Below are 22,865 nucleotides of genomic sequence, written 5' to 3' on the forward strand. Positions count from 1 at the left end.
ATTGCCCTTCGTGCATTATTTTGTACTCTGTTTGAAATTTGCTGTTTATGGTGTGGTTCCATAATTGATCTTTTGCTGGTGTAGACTCTTTGCTTTTAGATAAATTGGACAATTGCTGGCCCTGATGGAATGCAAGTGCTGGATGTTTTGTGCCTTACAGTATGCACATTTTGGATCTTCAGACATGTAAAATTCCTAGGTGATGCACTTTCTTTGAACACAAGTGTATATAATATAAATGCCACTGAACACATTACAAAACAAATATTAGCAGCCACTACTACAACTATGCGACAGATCTCAAACAAAATATGCACAAATACTATCTAATTGGTGAAATCATGCATGTAATGCTACAAAGAAAAGAAGAATAGAGCATGGAATCAGTTTTGTATATACCCAACCACTGCTAATCTCATAACGTATAAGAAACTGAAAGTGTATTCCTGCTTCATCAGAGAGTTAGCCAAAAAAGAGTCATGGATTCTTTTTGCTTCCTTCATCATCAAAGATACGGACACCAGAATAATTTTCAAGAAAATTAGACAGCTTAATGGAAAATTTCCATCAGTCGTCTCATTATTCATAATGTGAAACACAGGAAATAAACCTGCCAGAAGACTAGCAAATATATTTTCAGACTACTTCTCTTAACTGTCTGCAGTGTGTGCATGCATATGATCCATCTTTTTGAAAAGATAAAAAGTAGTTGGAAATATAAAATCAGTTTCAGAACAAAATGAACTCTGTTGTACCACCAACCTCTAACAATGTTGGAACTTCAGGCATCATTAAATAAATCAGGCAACACTGCAGCTCCTCATGGTGTTTGCTACATGTTAAAGCCAATTTTTTTTTTTTAACACTATTACTCTAGCTCCTGGCATCATTGAGCCATTCTGCTAATTCTCAAACCTGGGAAGGATTAGCCAAATTCATTTAACTACATGCCAGTCTCACTTACTAACTGCTTAGGTAAGATATTGGAGAAAATGATAAATGGTCATTTTACAAGTCAAAACTTGATGAACAGTTATCGATTTGGCATTTGGAAAAAATCTAAAGCAAACCTACAAAATTCAATCATCAAGAACGAACATTTAATCATAGTGTCTGTCTCTCGACATAGGGAAAGTCTTTTATCTCATTTAGTATCCTTTGAGACCTTCATGCTCTTGGGTGTATTATAGCCTTAGTTGCTAATGCGCCAATAAAACCCAACCAACCATCATGCTCTTGGACTTTTGGACAATCTACCATCATTACTTCAGAGCTTTCTCCAAGATTGACCTTTAACCTTTCAAGTCTGTTTTCAGAGTGTCTGTTCTCAAACCAGGAAAAAAAAATTGAGTTACTCTGAGAGAGAGAGAGAGAGAGGGGAATCACCAAGAAAGAGAAGAATGATGATATCCAACTCATGACCCTGGGTGTGCCAAGCCCAATACTCACCAGATGTGAGCCCCGGAGTAAATCTTCACAGAAAGGCAACTCCAGGTATTAGTTAATAAAACGGAATTGTGGATGTTATATAATGGCTACTGATTATTGCCACAGAAGACCATGGCTATACATTTTTGCAAAAAAAGCAAAAAATGCACCTGGAACCAGAACTGAGGTTAGGAAGTCATTCTATAGCATATATGAATTATTTATTTAAAAAAAAAAAAAAAAGGAGTATCCTCAAAGTACTCTCTTCTATGTCATAGGGTGCTGATCTCTATACCTTGCTTCTTCTGTATCGAACCATAATCTAATTCCGATTGGACTATGGTGCTGCAGTATATGACTTCATAAGGAATTTATATTTCAGTGGCTAAATCCAAGGGATTTATATTTCAGTGCAGAAATCCAGTTCAACGTAATGCCCTTAGAATAACATTAGATGCATACTGAACATACTGCTCTGGCAGCCTGTCTGTACTGAGTCAGAACTTCATCTCTGACTCTGTCATGAAGTTCTCTGAGCAGCACAGATGGGCTGCCAGAACAGGCAATGGAGTTTTGTCAATGATATATAGGAATTTTGCTAGCAGAGAAAAGGAGGTGATTATCCCTGTGTATAAGGCAATGGTCGGGCCACACCTTGAGTACTGTGTACAGGTCTGGAGGCCCCGTTTTAGAAAGGATGTAGAGTTGCTAGAACGAGCACAGAGAAGGGCAACAAGATTGGTGAGAGGAACAAAGGGGGTGCACTTACAGAGAAAGGCTTAAGTTCTGCAAGTTGCAGCAGCTGGAGACTAGGCACCTGCAAGGTGATCTGATTGAGGTGTATAAGGCCTTGAATGGTTTGAGCAGGCTCAATGCTGATGGGATATTTCCGTTTGCTCAGATTAAGAACCTGAGGGGACATAGATTCAAATTGAGGAAAGACAGTTGTAGAATAGATATGTGGAAGTTGGCCTTTAGCCAGCGGGTAGTTGATTGCTGGAACAGATTTCCATCTGTTATTGTAGAAGTTGATAGCTTAAATAAATTTAAGGCTGAACTAGACAAACATTTGGAGTGACCGGATGGGTGAAATGGGAAGGTGTTTTTTTTTTTATTTGGCTGATGCTGTATAAGTTTGCTTTCTTGCATCATATGCCTCAGCTAATGCTAATGCTAATAAGGAATTTATATTTCAGTATCTAAATCCAAGGAATTTATATTTCGGTGTAGAAATCCAGTTCAATGTAATACCCTTAGAATAATGTTAGATGCATAATGAACATCGACTGTCCATAGATTATGTATAGAGACACATGAACCTCCATTAGCACTTAGGAGAAAGATGCTTACCCTTAACTGTGGAGCCAAACTAAACAACTATGTGAATAAACCTAATGAAAATAAGCCAAAAGGAATCAGTCTGAAAGAGCTTATGAAAAAATGGAATGTCTGCCTCCAAAATAAGTACCTGGAAATGGAAGCAGTGCAGCCACCATGGTCTGTGTATAAACCATTCTGTGACTATTATTTTTGCTAATGGAGTTGGGAGGGGATTCGCTAACAAATATCAAAATATCCAGCAGCTACAGCCCATGTAGCCCTATGCATCAATTCATTTATGTACTGATGGTTGAAAAACAGATACATCTGTAGGTTCTGCAGTGGCTCTACCTACTGCAGCATCTACATCACTGAGCTTTGTGATCAAGATGGCTCAAGAACATGCCTAGCAATAAGCAGATAATCAATACACTGAATCTCAGAGTGCAATAAATTCTCTAAAACATAAAACTTCCTCTGTGTGCCCAATTTTGAAACAAGTCACGTCTAATACAACTTACTGAAAATGGAAAAACAGGTACATTTTGCTGGATTACAGAATGTGCTGGAATTCTGGGAAATGAAAGACCCAATCAAGCTGTGAGCAATTCCCTCGACACTATTTTATCATCTGCATTGGGACCATAGGACTACAAACCAATAATTTGGCAGGACCAATAATTTGAACAATGGACATTAATATGACAAGAACAAACCCATAGTAAGCCTCTTCAAATCAAGCAAACTCCATAACTTTGTCAGTCCAGTTTCTATAAGAACAGGAGAGAAGAGAAGAGAAGAGAAGAGAAGAGAAGAGAAGAGAAGAGAAGAGAAGAGGCTGTCCTTGCTTTTTTTTTTTTTTTTTTTTGGTAGTTGTTGGCGCATAGGCTTCTGTGGCCATAATGCACCTCCCAGGGTTTTTGCAGTACTTTGATCCAAGCCCAAGGTGGGAATCGAACCCGCGACCTTTGGGTTGCTAGGTAGGCACTTTAGATAATTTGGGCAGATGGGCTAAGAAGTGGCAACTGAAGTTTAACCTTGACAAATGCAAAGTACTGCATATGGGTAGAAGTAACCCCAGAGAAACGTACCAACTGTGTGGTACTACACTTAAGGTGGTAGAAAATGAAAAAGACCTGGGAGTAATTGTGCAGTCAGATATGAAGTTCTCTGAGCAATGTAGACAGGCTGCCAGGGCAGGTCATGGGGTTTTGTCAATGATATATAGGAATTTTGCTAGCAGGGAAAAGGAGGTGATTATCCCTCTGTATAAGGCAATGGTCAGGCCACACCTTGAGTACTGCGTACAGGTCTGGAGGCCTCATTTTAGGAAGGATGTAGATTTACTTGAGCGTGTACAGAGAAGGGCAACAAGATTGGTGAGGGGAATGAAGGGATCCTCTTACCAAGAGAGGCTTAAGTTCTGCAAATTGCAGTGGCTGGAGACTAGGCACCTGTGCGGTGATCTGATTGAGGTATATAAGGCCTTGAATGGGTTGAGCACGCTGAATTCTGATGGGATCCTTCCACTTGTTCAGATTACGAACCAAAGGGGGCATAAATTCAAATTAAGAAAAGACAGATGTAGAATAGATGTGCGGAAATTTGCCTTTAGCCAGCGGGTGGTTAATTGCAAACTTCCATCTGTTGTTGTGGAAGTTGATAGGTTGAATAAATTTAAGGAGGAACTGGACAGGCATTTGGAGGGAATGGTGTGATTTTTTTTTTGGCTGATGCTGCATAAGCTCATACATTTGCTTTCTTGCATCACATGCCACTACTACTACTACTCACCCGGCTAGCCCGGTCGGCGCTGTCCTTGCAAGAATATATATATATATGGATCACACACATCTTACCCATTTCCTTCCATTTATTAATAGGTGAGGTTCCTCCTACTTGTTCTTTCTGTCAATCCCTACTTACTGTTAAACATTCTTCTGACTATCCTCATTACCAAGATTGCGTCTTTTAAATCTCTTTCACTAAGTGCAAGCTTTGAAACTTGGAGACTTCTTTAGGAGACACAGCTGATTTAGTTAATTTGTTTAAATATCCAAAAAATATTCAAGTGTATGATCACCTTTAAAACCCATCATGTATAGTAACAGGCACAATTTGGCCTTTGTGCTAGAAATCCCTTATATCGACCAACTAACCTATAAACCTGAAAAAGTTCTGGAAAAACAGTGAATGTACCTCACAGAAAAATATACTTTTGCATTGGAGGATTTAGAAAGTTAGGAATTTACAATGAAGTATGTGAAATCTTTTTCAATTTCACATATAATAAAGATCACAGAGGTTTTTTTTTTTTTTTTTTTTCATAGTCATTATGCGGCATGATGTGTATGAGCTGTATATTAAAACAACCACTATGTTGTTTATTATGAATAATTGTACATACCTTCTTAAAATAAGGAGTTTCATATATTTTATGATGTTATTTGCTACTAACTGTTTGTAATCCATGAAAAAACTATGTAAGTTGGTCATAGAGTGCTTAAGTGAACTGTTGACCACTTTGGCATTTTTTTGGCACTTACAGCAATTAAGAGTGAAAAGAAAGAGTGCCCGGTATGTGCGAAAAACTTGAAAAATATGTTTGATTACATTTATGAAAATTTACCTCAGTTATGTGGAATTAAATCTATTTTTGTGTGCATAAATTAGATCACTATTTATGAAAGAGAACCATAGAATGGGTTTAGAATTCAATATGCAATATGTACTACTACTTTGGCAAGCCAAATCAAAATAGTTTACTGTCCTGAAAATTGGCTTTCGTTTTTATGCTTTATTTATTTTAGTGTATAGTTGCATGTGATATTTTCCTTGATTACCCTTTTTCATAAGTTGCAACTTATTTACAAGGGGAAGGGGAGAAAAAAAGATTTAATTCTACGCAACAAAGGTAAAAAAATTTGCAACTATAATCAAACATATAAATAAAATAAATTTTCTGTTTATACTCTGGGATGACCAAATGGTCAGGAGTTTACAAGATACACAGAATACAAGAAACAGCACCGTATTCAGCAGTCACTGACTTGAACCTTGGTCACTCAAAGCACGTGTACTTATGCACCCGCGCACCTGACCACGGCTATGGCGGCCTTTGATTTGGTATGATTTGGTAACAAGGGAAAAAATGCTGGTGGAACATTTTTTAAATAGTTAGTTTCTCCCCCCCCCCCCCAGATTCATGTTTTCAGCTGTACTCAAACACTTTTTTTTTGTTTATCACTCTCGACTGTTCTAAAGTGATGTCATAGTCATCAATTAGCTAGATCAGGTTGCACTTAGTCATGAAGTTTACTGAGAATGATAACACAAAAAAAGGGAAAAATGTCACTAGTTTTTTTTTTGTTTTTTTTTTGCAGATTACAATTTTAAACATGACATGGATACTCTTTTAATAGGTATGTACAATTGTACATAATAAACAACATAAATTATTTTAAAATACAGCTTGTTATCTCAAACTGTATGATTAGTAATAGTAGCAAAAATGGAACTTAAAAATGTTGTTATCACATGCAAGATATTTTTCAAATTTCTCCACAGCACAGTTTATATGAATTAATGCATTACTTCATATAAACTGAATTAATGCATTAACCATTTATTCATGAATGTCTACTACAGAAGAATTAATGATTAATACATGATATTGCACTACCTTTTAAATTAAAATTAGAAAAATTCTGCACAGCATTGATAAGAGTATTTTATTAAAAATTTGTTATAATTATTAATACCAGCAAATGTATGGATATTTTGAATCCATTAAAATCAAAGTGGGCATTTTTCGGTCCCTTGAGCTTTGAATTAACAAAAGTTTACTATACTATATAGAAATAGTGTTAAAAGGAACCACAAATAGCTTTGTAATTATGCACATGTATAGAAATTAATAAACTGATTACATTAATTCCAACATTAAAAAATTATATTGCAAGTTTCATATAAACCATGTATTTCATATAAACCAAATTAATAACTAAAGAGCTACATAGAGCACTTTAGGGCTAAAGTGTCAGGTTGCAAAATAAGTCTCAGGTTGCAAAATAGTTAATTGACGTGTAAGTTAGTGTAAGCACATTATTTCTATATGCAGCTAACTATTAAGTAACTAGGAATTGGCATCATTAAGTACATCTAATATTGTGAATACTTCACAACGAGTTACCATGATATTGCACTACCTCGAATAAATAACGCTTCACCAATGGAGAAGACTACTGTTACTTATTCTCAGCAGATACCACCACCCAGATGGCACTATTTCGGAGCTTGTTGGCTCCTCATCAGTGGGTGGGCAGGTACCCTGGTGATGCAATGATGACATTGCACCACCTACCGAAGAGGAGCCAAAAAGCTCTGAAATAGGGCTGTCTGAATGGTGGTATCTACCAAGAATAAGTAACAGTAATCTTCTCCATTGGTGAGGCATTACCTATTCGAGGTAGTGCAATATCATGATAACTCATTGTGAAGGTATTACAATATGAGATGTACTTAATGATGCCAATTTCTAGTTACTTAGTAGCTGGCTGCATATAGAAATGATGCACTTGCATTAACTTAGACATCAACTAAAGAGCTACATAAATCATAAAATTCCATCCTTGAATTGCTTTATGCACATATGAATTTCAAATTTTAGTATTGATATAATATAATATTTAGTCCTTTATTTTTATATTCAGGTTGTAGGTTTTGATGGTTCTACGACTGTTGAAGAATTTATTCAGACTTTAAATACTGAAGTAGGCATCAGAGACACCAACCAGTCAGGCTTTTCTTTGTTCAGTGATGATCCTATAGAAAAAGATATTGAACATTGTTTACAGAGCTCTTCTAAGGTAAATAATTAAGGAGTGATATATTTTTGTTTCAGTAGGCATAACTTGCATTTTATCATAATTGCAAGTTTAATCTATAAATATCCTTTAGAGTACTGATATGTGTTTTTTGTTACTTTCAGCTATGTGATGTTATCTCAAGATGGGAACAAGCACTTAGGGAAAAGCATTTAGGGAAATTTGAGAATACAAGGGTGATTAAACTTATGTATAAGAACAGGTGTGTGAACTCAATCTCTTTTTTCAATTTTTACAAGTTAGATTAAATTATTATCTTCATTAATTATATTACTCTTGTTTATTAGTCATAACATAATAATGTATGGCATTAAGGGCAAGTTGCTACAATGGAAAAAAAGGATGGTTGAGTGGGAGAAGACAGAGAGTGGTAATCAATGGACATTGCTCTTTGTGGACTAATGTTATTAGTGGAGTCCCCCAGGGTTCGGTGTTGGGCCCATCGTTGTTTTCTGTATGTCTAACTTTGCAGACAATATGAAGGTTGGCAGGATTGTTAAAGACAGTAATGATAGTACCCTGCTGCAAAAGTTGAGCAGATGGGCTGAGAGGTGGCAACTGAAGTTTAACATTTACAAATGTAAAGTACTGCATATGGGTGCAGTAACCCCAAAGTAAAGTACTAACTATACAGTACTACACTCAGGGTAGTGGAGAATGAAAAGGACCTGGGGGTAATTGTGTAGTCAGATATGAAGTTTTCTGAGTAGTGCAGACAGGCCGCAAGAGTAGATCATGGTGTCTTGTCAATTATATACAGGAATTTTGCTAGCAGAGATAAGGAAGTGATTGTCCCATTGTCAGGCCATGCCTTGAGTACTGCATACAGGTCTGGAGGCCTCATTTTAGGAAGGATGTAGACCTCCTGGAATGAGTACAGAGAAGAGCAACAAGATTGGTGAGTGGAACAAAGGGTTGCTGTTACCAAGAAAGGCTTAAGTTCTGCAAATTTCAGCATCTGGAGACTAAGCACCTGTGAGGCGATCTAATTGAGGTGTATAAGACCTTGGATGGTTTGAGCAAGCTCAATGCTAGTGGATTCTTCCTGCTGCTTAGATTACTCAACCTGAGGGGACATAAATTCAAATTGAGGAAGAACAATTGTAGAATAGATGTGCAGAAAATTGCCTTTAGCCAGCAGGTCATTGATAGTTGGAACAAACTCTCATCTGTTGTAGTGGAGGTCAACAACCTAAATAAGTTCAAGGCAGAACTAGACAAACATTTGGAGTGAATGGATGGGTGAAAGGAAGGGCATTTCCCCTCCCCCCATTTTTTTTCTTTTTTTGGCTGATGCTATATAACTTGCTTTCTTGCATCATAGAACTCTACTAATTATGACTTTTCATAATTAAAAGTTTTTTTAATTATGAAAATATTATTGCTTCCACTGCTTCTGTTCTATGTAATTATTGAGGAGGACAGGGAGGAACATATAATATATGTAACCATAACAGTTACATGTTCCTCATGTATTACACAAGAAACATGTAACTGTTGTGGCTCTTTTCCATATAATTAGACCAGGAAATATGTGTAGCATGTGTGTGCCTGTCTCTAATTCCATTTAAACAAACATTTAAAATCTTTACCCTTTCTTAATAAAGTAAAAATAAAACCAGCTAGCTGAGCTAGGCTTATCAGCTTAAAACTGTACTTTATTTGATATATTTTTTTCTCTGTGTATACATATTTTAGATTATGTCCTCTTTTAATTGCATTATAGGTTATGCTTCAGACAGCTTCTGAAAGCTGAAACAGATAAAGAACGCTTGTTCACAGCTTATCAAATTAATGAGGAGATAGTGCAGGGAAGATTTCCTCTTAGCAGGGAATTGGCATTGGAATTAGCCACACTAATGGCTCAGGTAATTGTCCATTTATATAATTTAGAATAGTATAAACTGTTGGGCAGAATTTCTGTATAATTTCCACCATTAAATCATTTTATTTGTTTATATGGGTTATTTGTATAACGCTTATTGTAGACAAAATTAATTGTGGGAAAATCAATTTATGAAAAACATGTTGAAATCACTATTAAGGACAAAAAATGTTTTATTGAACCAGTTTCTAAAAAAGGGTGACAAATTACCCTCATCCAATTATCATCCCATTTCACTTACTTCTACTCTTACCAAAGTAATGGAGAAATCCATTAATTGATAACTCCTAAACTATCTAGAAACGTTCCATCCAATCAATGATGGCCAATATGGATTCAGTCAGTGTCAATCCATTGGTGATATACTGGCTTATGTTACATATGGGCAAATTCAGTGGAAATGTTTGGTGAAATTTAAGCATTTGCTGTTGACATTTCAAAGGCTTTCAATTATGTTTGGCATAAAGGCCTTCTAAATAAGCTTCCATCTTATTGACTGCCAACTATATTTTGTAATTTGAGTATCCAGTTTTCTCTCAGACCACTCACAGTGAGTGATAGTAGATGGCTCTCTGTGCCCCTTGACGTGGACACCTGTACATGGTGAGGGGACCTCCCAGTGATGCTGCAGGTCATCCAGATTAGCATCATTGGGATATAACGCCCCATACCTTGGTTCCAGGGTTACATCATTGGAATCCAGTGTGTGCAGCCGCATGCCTCGACCTATGGAAACTCGGAAAGGGAGATCCTGGTAGTTGAGGGGCCCAGCCTTGATACACCACTTCAGCCCCTGCTTCGACAAGACAGGTGGTCCCAGACCAGCCCGACTGGGATCAATCGGCAGGTGGTTCTTACTGCTAGGGTCAACTGCGTTTCAATAAGAATCCCTCTTTTTGGTCCTGGGACTGGATCAAGGCTTATTGGAAACATGGGTATGGTGCTCTTAAGGGAACTTGGCATCCCATTCGTGTACGCAGTACTTGCTAGTTCACGAGTGGGCGTCCCCTCTTAGGGCTCCGTGGTGTGTGAGGTACTTAGGGCATCTGAAATTTTTATTTTACTCCTATGAGTATTTTAAATCCTATTTCTTCTGGGGCCCAACAACGCCTCTACCTAATCGATCAGATGAGAATGATACTAATTCTGTCAAAAGAGCCACTGGAATCCGGCGTGTGTAGCCGAATTCCAATGGCTATTTTGTAACCATCTGTAACATCGCTTTTCCTCATTCTCCATTCCACCAGAGAGCAGTCAATCAGGAAGATGTCACCCTTCTTAATCCAGAAAGGATTAGAAAGGTTGGCAGGATCACCAAAATCCATAAAACAGCTGGGTTCTGGCGATCTTTTAGTTGAAGCTTCAAGCATAAAGCAAGCGGAAAGAATTTTGAAAGCGACATCCATAGGGGGAATACCGATGAGTGTAACACCCCACAAAACTCTGAACTCTTCACGAGGTGCCATTTCAGAGTGGGATCTTCTTCATGTCTCTGAAGAGAAAAGACCAAGGAGTGATGGCTGTCAATACTGCACAGCCTCCAAGTTCCATCAAGGCAGGCTACTTAAATTGCCCAGTGAGGATTTACATCCCAAACCCACTGAGGTGTTTTAGATGTCAAAAATATAGCCACTCACAAACAGCTTGTCATGGTAATCCTGCCTGTGCTCGATGTGGTGCGAAGGACCACGAGAACAAGGAATGTTCAGTTTCCAAACCAAACTGTGTAAATTGCTAAGGAGATCATCCCGCCTACTCAAGAGTATGCCAGAGGTGGAAGGACGAAAAAGAAATTCAAAAACTAAAAACAGAGCGGAACATATCCTATCAGGAGGCCAGAAAACGCATTCAACCAATAAATAGCGGGAAACCTTCATGTGCCCAGAAGGTTTCTGCAAAGTGCACCATCACTTCGCAGAAAGTGATGACACAACTTAGATGATTGTACCACCAAAACTAATGACAGGATGCTGCTGCAACAGGATCTAAAAACGTTGAGCAGGTGGGCTGAGAGGTGGCAACTGAAGTTTAACAATGACAAATGTAGTCATTGTCAAATGACAATGTGGGAAGCAGTAACCCCAGAGTAACATATCAACTGTGTGGTACTACACTGACAGTGGTAGAGAATGAAAAGGACCTGGGGGTAATTTTGCAGGCAGATATGAAATTTTCTGAGCAGTGCAGACGATCTGCAAGAGTAGCTCACATTGTCTTGTCAATGATATATAGGAATTTTTCTAGTAGGGATAAGGAGGTGATTATCCCCTTGTATAAGGCAATGGTCAGGTGACACCTTGAGTACTGTGTACAGGTCTGGAGGCCTCATTTTAAGAAGGATGTATAGCTGCTGGAACAAGTACAGAGAAGGACTACAAGAATACAAGACCTGCCCTTAACAAAACCATGCTGTGTCTGAGCTATAACTGAATTCTTGTCTAGATGATCCTGCAGTGCTTCTTTAACCAGTGCCTCCATTAATTTTCCTGGAACCGAAGTTAAACTAACAGGTCTATAATTACTTGTGTCAGCCTTTGATCCTCCTTTGTGAATTGGGGTTACATTTGCACATCTCCAGTCTATCGGTACCTCCCCTGAGTCCAAAGAAGCTCTCATAATTATGGCTAGGGATTTGCTTACTTCCTTTGCTGCCTCCTTTAATATAACTGGATAGATCACATGCACCCCGGGTGTCTTTTTTATGTTTATCCTCAACAATTTCTCCTCCACTTTCCTCTCAGTTATTAGAAAATCATCTAGCTCACTGCCAATGTTTACTTCACCTACGACATTCCCCTTCCTGAATAACTCCTCATGTGTGAATGTAGATGCAAAATACTTGTTTAAATTGTTAGCCACCTGAGCAGGATCCTCAACTGTTGAACCATCAACATCCAGTGGACCAATCTGATTCATCCCTTTCCTTCTTGAGTTTAAATAGGTAAAGAACTCTTTTCTGTTTTTCTTTGCATCCTTTGCCAAGGATTTCTCATAATCTGCCTTTGCCTGCCTAATCTCCTTTGTGACTTGGTTACAGACCAACTTATATCTATCATAGGCTTCCATGTCACCCATTAATTTGTATGTATCACATGCATTTTTCTTCTCTGCCATATGTCTCATTAGTTCATCTGACAACCATTTAGGCCTGAATCTTGAACAATATTTCTTGGTTGGTATATAAAGCCTGGTAGCTTCCAAAATTAGTTCCTTGAATGTTTCCCATTTTGAATTTGCTGTTGGTAACATCATCAGTTGGTCCCACTGTATAGAATTTAAATACTGTCTCAGACCATCATAGTCGCCTTTACGAAAGCAAAAACCCTTCCCTTTACCTCTAATGGTAGTTACCTCCTTGAGTAGATCCCACTTCAGCACAGTGTGATCACTGCCACCTAGTGGTTCCTTTATCTGCAGATTCTTAATGCATGAAGAATCACTACTGATAATCAGATCAAGAGTATTACTCCCTCTAGTTGCCTCCCGAACATGCTGGTGTAGAAAACAATCATCCAATAAATCCACAAAAGCCTTGCTAGTGTGTGAGTGACCAACCCACAAATTCCAGTCAATATCTGGGAAATTAAAATCTCCCATTACAAGACTCTCTGATTTACTGGCCCATTCTATTTCCCTATACAGTATCTTATTATACTCATCAGAGTCATTAGGCCTATAGCACACTCCTACTCTCAATTTTGATTTACCTATGCTTATGTCACACCAAACTGACTGGACACTGCACTGTCCATCGATGTCGACTGGCTTCACTTCCTTGGATTTTATGTGTTTCTTAACTAATAGCATAACCCCTCCTCCCTTCCTATCCTGTCTATCCTTTCTGTAGACGTTGTACTCCCCAAATTCCAGTTCTGCATTCCTTATATCTGTGTGACACCACGTCTCTGAAATCCCCACAATATCTGCCTTTGATGTTTTGAGCAATACCTCAAATTCATCAAATTTATTTACTAAACTCCTAGCATTGGTGTATACGCAAGTATACATGCATCTGTTTCTATTCTTAGCTACCCTAACACAACCCATGTGTTTACTTGTACCTCAATGGCTTCCAGCAGTCTCTGAAATATCCTGCATCTTGTTTTTCAGGCTTCTGCTCATTCCAATAGAAGCAGTGCAAGAATCTCTTTCACCTCTGCCAGTGGCTACTGTTAATCTATTAGTCTTTGTCTCCCCCCAAGCTAGCAGTTTTCCGACCCACCTAACACTGCCTCGATAGCATCAGCAAATATTCTTGCACCCTTTCTATTTAAGTGTATCCCATCCCTGTAGAAGCAATCTCTCCTGTTAACAAGTACAGTCCAGGCTGAAAAAAATTCTACCCCTTGAGCCTTGCACAATCTTTCCAGGACCGAATTGATTGACAAGGCTCTCATCATATACTCCCTCCTATTGTGTCTGGGCAGAATTGCAGACACTTTCAAATTCAACTCTACTTCACGGCTTTTTTTCAACAGTGACCTGTACTTGTTAAGTAATTCTGCTGGTGGCAGTGATCACAGTGTACTGATGTGGGATTTACTCAGAGATGTAACTACCATCAGGGGTAAAGGGAAGGGTTTTTGCTTTTGTAAAGGTGACTAAGATGGCTTCAGACAGTTTTTAAATTCTATACAGTGGGACCAACTAATGGTGTTACCAACAGACTAACAGTAAATTCTAAATAGAAAGCATTCAAGGATTCATTTAATTAATTTATTTCATATTTGTTTTACCAGTAACTTAACTTAATGCATACCACTTGTACTTAAAATAATTAAATGCACTTGGCATAATACTTTAAAAGTTTAATATCTATATAATATCGGTGTTTAGATACACCATAGACACTCTTAAAAAACTACAAAGTAGTTGTTGTGGGCATCATTTGCTCTTTCTTCATTTGAACTTCTTCTTTGAGCATATCCTAAATAGTTACGAAAAATGCGCATCATACATCAGGATCCCAGGGAATAAAAAGACCACTAGGCCAAGATGGAAATTATGCCCATTTATGTCAAACAAAATTTGTAACATACTAAAGAAAAGGGACAAACTTGCAAGAATTGCTAGAGAAACAGGAAAGGAGGAGGATAAAAACAAATACACAACGTACAGAAACAAAGTCACCGACAGTATTAGGTCGGAGAAAAGGAAATATTATAGTTCCCAACTTAAAGGCGTCATTACAAGCAAGGAAAAGTGGGCAGTCTTGGACAAGCTACTACCTGGAAGAAAAACGAAACCACAGAGCTACGTTGGAGATGTAGTTGAGAACGAGGTACTCATTTCGGATGACCAGGAAAAAGCCGCAGCATTCCGTAATCACTTTATCTCAAGCGTGAATAACCTTTTTAAAGACGAAGTTGACTCTAGAGATAATGCAACGAAAGAATCTGTCAAGCACTCAATGAGGAGCTCTTTTTTCCTCGCTCCGCTCTCAGATCAAGAGATTTTAGAAGCAGGACATCAATTAAAAGAAAAGGGAGCCCCTGGCTTTGATGAAATATCTCCTGCTCTGCTGAAAAAGGTCCTTAACTCAATTCTAACACCACTGAAGTATATTTACAATCTTTCCGTTCAATCTGGTAAATTCCCGTCTCAATTCAAAAAAGCAGTCATTGTTCCTGTTCCTAAGGGGAAAAATTGTAACTCTATCAACAATTTTCGTCCAATAGCTCTACTCTCAGTTTTTGCAAAATTATTCGAAAAAATTCTTCACGGCAGACTCATGGGCTTCCTGGAAGTCAATCAGCTTATCCATCAACAACAGTATGCTTATCGTTCAAAAAGATCCACTGACCTGGCAATTGTTGACTTCTGCTCCAGGATCACGGACTGTCTTGAAAAGGGTCACTATGCAATAGCACTGTTTCTAGACCTATCAAAAGCTGTTGACTGCATAAATCATAATATCCTACTCAACAAGCTCAACAATCTTGGCTTGAGAGGAAAAATTAACCTTCTCCTTGAAGACTACCTTAGTGATAGGCCATTTGTCGTTAAAACAAACCAGTCTTTTTTAGACATTTCTTATTTCTCTAGGGGAGTACCTCAAGGCTCACTTCTCGGACCGATCCTATTTGTTCTTTACATTAATGAATTTCTCTCTCATCTTCCATCTTCCCACCTAGTAGCGTATGCTGATGACATTTCCATTCTAATCACTGATAAAGACCCTCACCAACTTCAAAGCAAGATCTCTGCCCTGCTCTCTGAAATGCATAGTTGGCTTCAAAAGAATCAGCTGATACTAAACCCAGAAAAATCCAAATATATGGTGTTTAGGACAAAAAATAAACCATTGAATATTGATTTCGAAATAACATACAAAGGAAAACAACTGGAAAGGGTGAATGATACCAAGTTTCTAGGAATCTGGCTAGATGACAAGCTGAGTTGGGATAAACAAATGATCACCTTACGAAAGAAAACTTCGTCACTAGCAGGAATACTCACCCGAGCCTCTGCCTGGGTACCTCCTTCCCTTCTCAGACTAGTATTCCTTTCCTTAATACAGTCTCACTTCACATATGGAATCATCTCATGGGGTACGACCAGTCAACATAACCTTACGAGAATCAATTCAATTGTCAATCGATGTGTTCGTTCAATTTTGGGCCTTCCCTGGAATGCATCGGTGACTTCGAGATATAAGGAAGCGAGACTCTTAAGCATCTACCAACTGATACAAAAAGCTGAAGCGGTCTTTGTCTACAATGCTTTGAAAACACCGAACTTTCCTCCTCTCTTCAGATCCTTTTTTATAACAATAGAAGAAGAAGGAATAAGATATAATTTAAGAAATGAAGCGAACCTGAAGGTTCCGCTTTTTAGAAAAGCCATAGGCCAGAAAAATATAAAATACAGAGGCGCAAAAACCTGGAATAATCTTCCAGAAAACATCAAAAATGCCATTTCACTAAACAAGTTCAAGAAGCTCCTGACTGAACACATCACCAGGGATGTCTGATCTAAATCACCTTCCACTCAACTCCTGAACTTTCCACAATGCATACCAGTTTGGAAATTGTGTAAACAAGTTGAAGGAATAGCTGTCATAAATTGTAACATTCTATGCAATTATTTCATCATTTTTCTTTCATACTTGTTATTGTAAAAGTACTCACAATGTAATTATAAGTATGTACTGTTGTTAACCACGCGACATGTGTGGTTGGTTTACGTAGTCTCTGTAATGGAATGTAGAAACATGTCCGATTCATGATGTATCTGTTTTTATTGTTATCTTTTTCAAAGGGAACACCCCCTAAAAAGCCTCTGGCTTATGTGTTCTCCCCCCCCTTCTTGCTGTTATCTCCCAACAATTGTAACACAAAATAGGGATAAATAAATTATCAATTATCAATTATCAATTTCTCATATTGTGCTCTGCCTTCACGATGCCTTCTGCCTTCATATTGTGCTCTGCCTTCAGAGATGCCAAAAGGTATACCTTTTGGCATCTCTCATATTGTGCGATTAACTTCACAACTGGGTAGTCATGTCTGCAATACTAGGGTACCTGCCCACCCACTGATGATAGGCCAATAGCCTTGAAACATGTCTGGGTGGTGGTACTCACTGAGAATAAGTAACAATAGTCTTCTCTATTAGTGAAGCGTTATTTATTTGAGGTAGTGCAGTATCATGGCAACTCGTCGTGAAGGCAGAGCACAATATGAGAAAGAGCAAATGATGCCCACAACAACTACTTTGTAGTTTTTTAAGAGTGTCTATGGTGTATCTAAACACCGATATTATATACCACTTGTACATATGATTTTAATTTTTTGAATCTATATCAATGTTTATCTTATTGTTGGATTCATTATTATTATTATTATCAACTCTGTTCACTGTTCTGGTCTCAGATACACTGTTAATGGTTGCTTGTTATGTATCTTGTTATTAATAAAAAATAATAATAAAGAAAAAGTAATCATAGAAGCTACTAGACTATTCATACCATCTGAGAAATACCATGCAAGACTTAGATCTAAATGGATGTCAGATTAACTAATGAGACTAATGGTAGAGAAGAAAAATACATGGAATACATATAAATTGTCGTCTCATATACAAGCCTATGGTATGTATAAACTAGTGAATAATCAAGTCAGAAAGAAGGTTAGATAAGCTAAGCAGATTATGAAAAAATTTGGCAAAGATGAAAAGAAAAACAGCAGACTTATTTACTTATATATAAAGTAAAGATTAAATTCTTTACCTGTGTATTAAGTAAAGAAGGTGATAATCATATTGGTCCACTTAATATTGATAGCTCAACTGTGGATGATCCTGCTCAGGTTGCAGAAAACTGAATAAGTATTTTGCATCTGCATTCATGGATGAGAAATTCTTTAGAGACATGGATGCCAGAAGTTTATCAAATTTTAACAGGAAACTAAATGATTTTGCAATAACTAAGAGGGAAATGGAATTGAAATTGAAGTTAAATATAAGAAAAGCATCTGGGGTGGAATGGTTCTACCCAGTTATATAAAGGGATGGAGCAAAGGAGGTAAGCAAACCCTTATCCATAATTATGAGGCATCCTTTGATTTGGGGGAAGTCCTTATCGACTGGACTAATGCTAATGCCTCTACTAATGCTAATGTATCCCCAATTCAAAAAGGGGATCATAGGATGACACGAATAATTACAGACTTGTTAGCTTAACTTCTGTTCATGGAAAATAATGGAGTCACTAGTTAAAGAAGTAATACAGGACTATCTGGACAGGAGTGCAGTTATACCTCAGTCAGCATGGGTTTGTTAAGGGGAAATCTTGTCTGACTAATTTTATTGGATACTATGATGCAGTTTCAAAGGTACTAGATAGATGCAAAAAATAACTCTAATATCATATACAGGCACCTACTTACGTACAACTCACAGATACATACAAAGCACAAAGCTGTTTCTATATTGGTTATAAGAATGAATTTTGAATGCCTTCATGATATTTTTGTAAAGCAGATTTCTGGAGCTCACTACCATAAAACAATAAAAACAACTAGCAGGTTCCAGTTTATTTGGCTTTTCTGTTAGTGCAATCTATTAATAACAGGTAGTAAACTTGATCTTATTGCATTTGCGATGATACTGATAGAGCTGGAATTCTCTGGGATTTTATGTTATTATGGTGAAATGTGCTTCTCCTTCACTGAAATCTTCAATCATATAAAAAACATACATAAATTTTCAGAATCTTCTCTTCATTCCTATTTTTTGAGTTTCATAAAGTTGTTACTCCATATCTCACTGGCACACTCAGGCTTCTTGATTCCATTCAGAAGAGGGCAGTTAGGTTAATTAATGATTCATCTCTAACAGAGTCTCTCCACTCGCTTTCTCATAGACGTACTGTTTCTGCTGCATTCCTCTTCTACAGATACTTCCATGGGCACTGTTCTTCTGAATTGGCTTCTATAATTCGCGCTCTCTCTTTCAAAACAGTCCGAACACGTGCTGCCACCAGCCAACATCCATTTACTGTCCAACTTCAAACCCACAGAACCAACTTTTCATCTTCCTCATTTATTATAGACCTGTGAGTTTAACTTCTGTTCCAGGAAAATTAATGGAGGCACTAGTTAAAGAAGCACTGCAGGATCATTTAGACAAGACTTCAGTTATAGCTCGGACACAGCATGGTTTTGTTAAGGGGAAGTCTTGCCTGACCAATTTGATTGGATATTATGATGCAGTCACAAAGGAACTGGATGCATGGAATAACTTTGATATTATATACTTGGATCTTAGAAAGGCTTTTGATACTGTTGCACATGGAAGACTGCTGCACAAATTGGAGCAGTGTGACATTGGAGGCAAATTGCTGCTGTGGATAAAGGGGTGGCTGAGGGGGAGAAGACAGAGAGTGGTAATCAATGGACACTGCTCGTCGTGGACTAATGTTATTAGTGGAGTCCCTCAGGGCTCAGTGTTGGGTCCATTATTGTTTTCTGTATTCATAAATGATATTGATGATGGTATATCAAGCTTAATGTCGAAGTTTGCAGACGATACAAACGTAGGCAGGGTTGTCAAGGACACTACTGACACTATGCTGCTGCAACAGGATCTGGAAAGGTTGAGCAGATGGGCTGAGAGGTGGCAAATGAAGTTTAACATTGACAAATGTAAAGTACTACCCAGAGCAACGTATCAACTCTGTGGTACTACACTGACAGTGGTAGAGAATGAAAGGGACCTGGGGGTGGTTGTGCAGGCAGATATGAAGTTCTCTGAGCAGTGCAGACAGGCTGCAAGAGTAGCTCATGGTGTATTGTCAATGATATATAGGAATTTTTCTAGCAGGGATAAGGAGGTGATTATTCTCTTGTATAAGGCAATGGTCAGGCCACACCTAGAGTACTGTATACAGGTCTGGAGGCCTCATTTCAAGAAGGATGTAGAGCTGCTGGAACGAGTACAGAGAAGGGCAACAAGATTAGTGAATGGAACAAAGTGGTGCTCTTACGAAGAAAGGCTTAAGTTTTGCAAATTACAGTGTCTGGAGACTAGGCACCAGCGAGGTGATCTGATAGAGGTGTATAAAGCCTTGAATGGTTTGAGCATGCTCAATGCTGATGGGATTCTTCCTCTCGCTCAGAATAATCACCTGAGAGGGCATAAATTCAAATTGAGGAAAGACAGATGTAGGATAGATGTGCGGAAATTTGCCTTTAGTCAGCGGGTGGTTGGTTGGTGGAACAGACTTCCATCCCTTGTCATGGAAGTTGATAGCCTAAATAAGTTTAAGGGTCAGCTGGACAGGTATTTTGAACGAACAGAGGGGTGAAGTGGAAGTGGTTTCTTTTTTTTTTTTTTTTTGGCTGATGCTGCATAAGCTTGCTTTCTTGCATCAAATGCCTCTACTAATGCTAATGCTATTCATTCAAGTGCCGTTTTCTGGAACAACCTTCCTTCATATGTATTTCCCGAAAATTACAATCTACAGAAGTTCAAGTCCAATGTCAACAAATATCTTCTTTCGTCTTCTCAATCTCCAACCCAAGCATGGCACCAAGTACTATAGGTTCTAATACCTCTCGTGTTTGGGGTTCACATAAAAAAAAAAAAAAAAAACATATCGTGTTAGTTGCAATTTGTGTGTTCTTTGTGATTGATTGCTTATTTTCGTACTGTTTTAAATTTTATGACCAAAAAAAAAAAAAAAGTCAGTAAACAGAAATATCAGTTAGTTACACTATTAATTAAGTTATTATTATTATTATTAGCCATATGTTGGAAGGAAGCTTGAGGCTTATGCTGCACCAGACAAAAAAAAAAAAAAAAAAATTCTGAATTACCCTGAGAGAGAGAGAGAGAGAGAGAGAGAGAGAGAGAGAGAGAGAGAGAGAGAGAGAGAGAACAAGAGTCAGAAGTAAAAGGGAATCACGAAGAAAGAGAAGAATGATGATATCCAGCTGAGGACTCTGGGTGTGCCAAGCCCATACTCACCAGATGTGAGCCCCTGGGGTTGTATGTACTAAAGCATAATTTTTTATTTTATTTTACTAACCTGTGGGAAATATTCTTCTGATTTTCACACATCATTTAATTTTGTTAAATGGAGGAAGTAAAGTGCAAATTTGTGTTCTTTATCTTTACTTTTATAGCCTGTGGATAATATTTCTCCTATTTTTGCTTATTAGAATAGCCGTTTAATACAATTAAAATTCATTTCACAAACGTTGATCACAATTACCCACGCTTACTACATATCATAAATCAACAGGGATTTCCTTTATTTTAGATATAGGAAGCTTCAATTGTGAGTTGCTCTGTTCCTGTGAACATGACGCCCGAAAAGTTCTAGTCCGACTTAAGGAATGTAGAGAATAATCCCCCCCCCCATATCCAATTTTATTAGACCCCTAAATTTAACTCTAAAGTCCAGCTATAGGACCAAAAGAAATAATCAGTCCATATTTATTAAACAATTTAGACCTCAAAAATCTAATTTTATGCCAATCCAAGTAATGGTTTCCATGCTGCCAGAAGTATGGTGTTTGTAGACAGCAGTCATGAGCGCTCATTGTTGAGACTGCATGGTCTGAACACTACGGTTCTGACAGTGGAGAAGATGTCCCACCTGGTTTACAAAATAGATATCGCCATCCTCAAGAATTATTAGCGAGTTGGACTAGGAGAGTTGGAAAAGAAGCTTCCTATATCTAAAATAAAGGTAATCCCTGTTGATTTATAATATAATAGAATATAGGAATTTTCGAGTATTTAATAGCTCTCAATTATCAAATTTACTACATATCGTATAGTGAACGGCACAGATTTTATTACTCTATGGTGAATGGTATTTTATTTTGGAGAGTCCATTTAATTTGATCATAGAATAAATTAAATTATGTATCGTATTTAGATTAAATTAGTTTTGAATAAATACTGTACTATACATTATTATTCATTGTATGTTTTTTCAGCCTCATTAACTCAGTTACAAATCGCAAAATGCTGTACATGATGCAGTTTGTTGAGGGTTATACTCTCAGTGCGTTGTACTGTACTGTACATATAATTTTTATCTACAAGATTAAATTATATGTAAAGATTTAGTAACACTTAAAAAGTTGCTATTTTAATATATTGTATTTATTGTCTGTTATTACTCTAAATTCAATTTAGATTGAGTTTGGTGATTATAATGGAGAGAAAGTGAGAGGAAGTGGTGTACCGCCAGCTAATCCTCAGCATCATGTTCAACAGGCTGCAGAGAAGTTCTACCCACAGAGGTATAGAGATATAAAAGAAGAAAAGTAAGTGATGCAAATCAGTTAAGTGGCTATTTTGATATATAATTTAAATCTAACTTTATTTTTTATTTTTAATAAACAATACTCCCATTGCATATGTTATGGGGATGCAAATACATAAGGAAGTGATATTGTAGGAGATGAAATCTTGTTTCTGATGATGTGATTTTTCAAACACTATAAACTCTGATATGAGTTGATTATAAATGTTTTTCCTACAAATGGTTTTATGACAGTGAATATGAAGTGTGGGTAGGATGTATCAATACTGGATATAATCAGATGTTTTTATCTGCAGATAAAAGAACCTGGTGTTTCTTTTATCTGCAGATTCTTAATGCATGAATAATCGCTGCTGATAATTAGGTCAAGAGTATTACTTCCTCTTGTTGCCTTTCTAACATGCGGTTTTAGAAAACAGTCATCCAGTAAATCGACAGAAGTCTTGCTAATCTGTGACTGACCAACCCACAAGTTCCAGTCACTATCTGGAAAATTAAAATCCCCATTATAAGACATTCTGATTTGCTGGCCCACTCTGTTTCTCTTTACAGTTGTTTGTTGTAC

General features: G+C 37.5%; 1 protein-coding gene across 1 annotated transcript in view; it reads left to right on the plus strand.

Moving 5' to 3' along the window:
* Positions 1-22,865, plus strand: part of LOC150085112 (pleckstrin homology domain-containing family H member 1-like) — a 919,142-nt gene that overhangs the window by 859,021 nt on the left and 37,256 nt on the right. The window contains exons 24-27 of the mRNA XM_090376468.1: positions 7,461-7,616; positions 7,739-7,836; positions 9,361-9,502; positions 22,171-22,301. Coding sequence (XP_090232594.1) covers positions 7,461-7,616; positions 7,739-7,836; positions 9,361-9,502; positions 22,171-22,301 — 527 coding nt within the window. The remainder of the gene's footprint in view (positions 1-7,460; positions 7,617-7,738; positions 7,837-9,360; positions 9,503-22,170; positions 22,302-22,865) is intronic.

This window comes from Mastigoproctus giganteus, chromosome 6 (assembly GCF_048544385.1).
Source record: "Mastigoproctus giganteus isolate SK-2022 chromosome 6, ASM4854438v1, whole genome shotgun sequence".
Taxonomy (NCBI): domain Eukaryota; kingdom Metazoa; phylum Arthropoda; class Arachnida; order Uropygi; family Thelyphonidae; genus Mastigoproctus; species Mastigoproctus giganteus.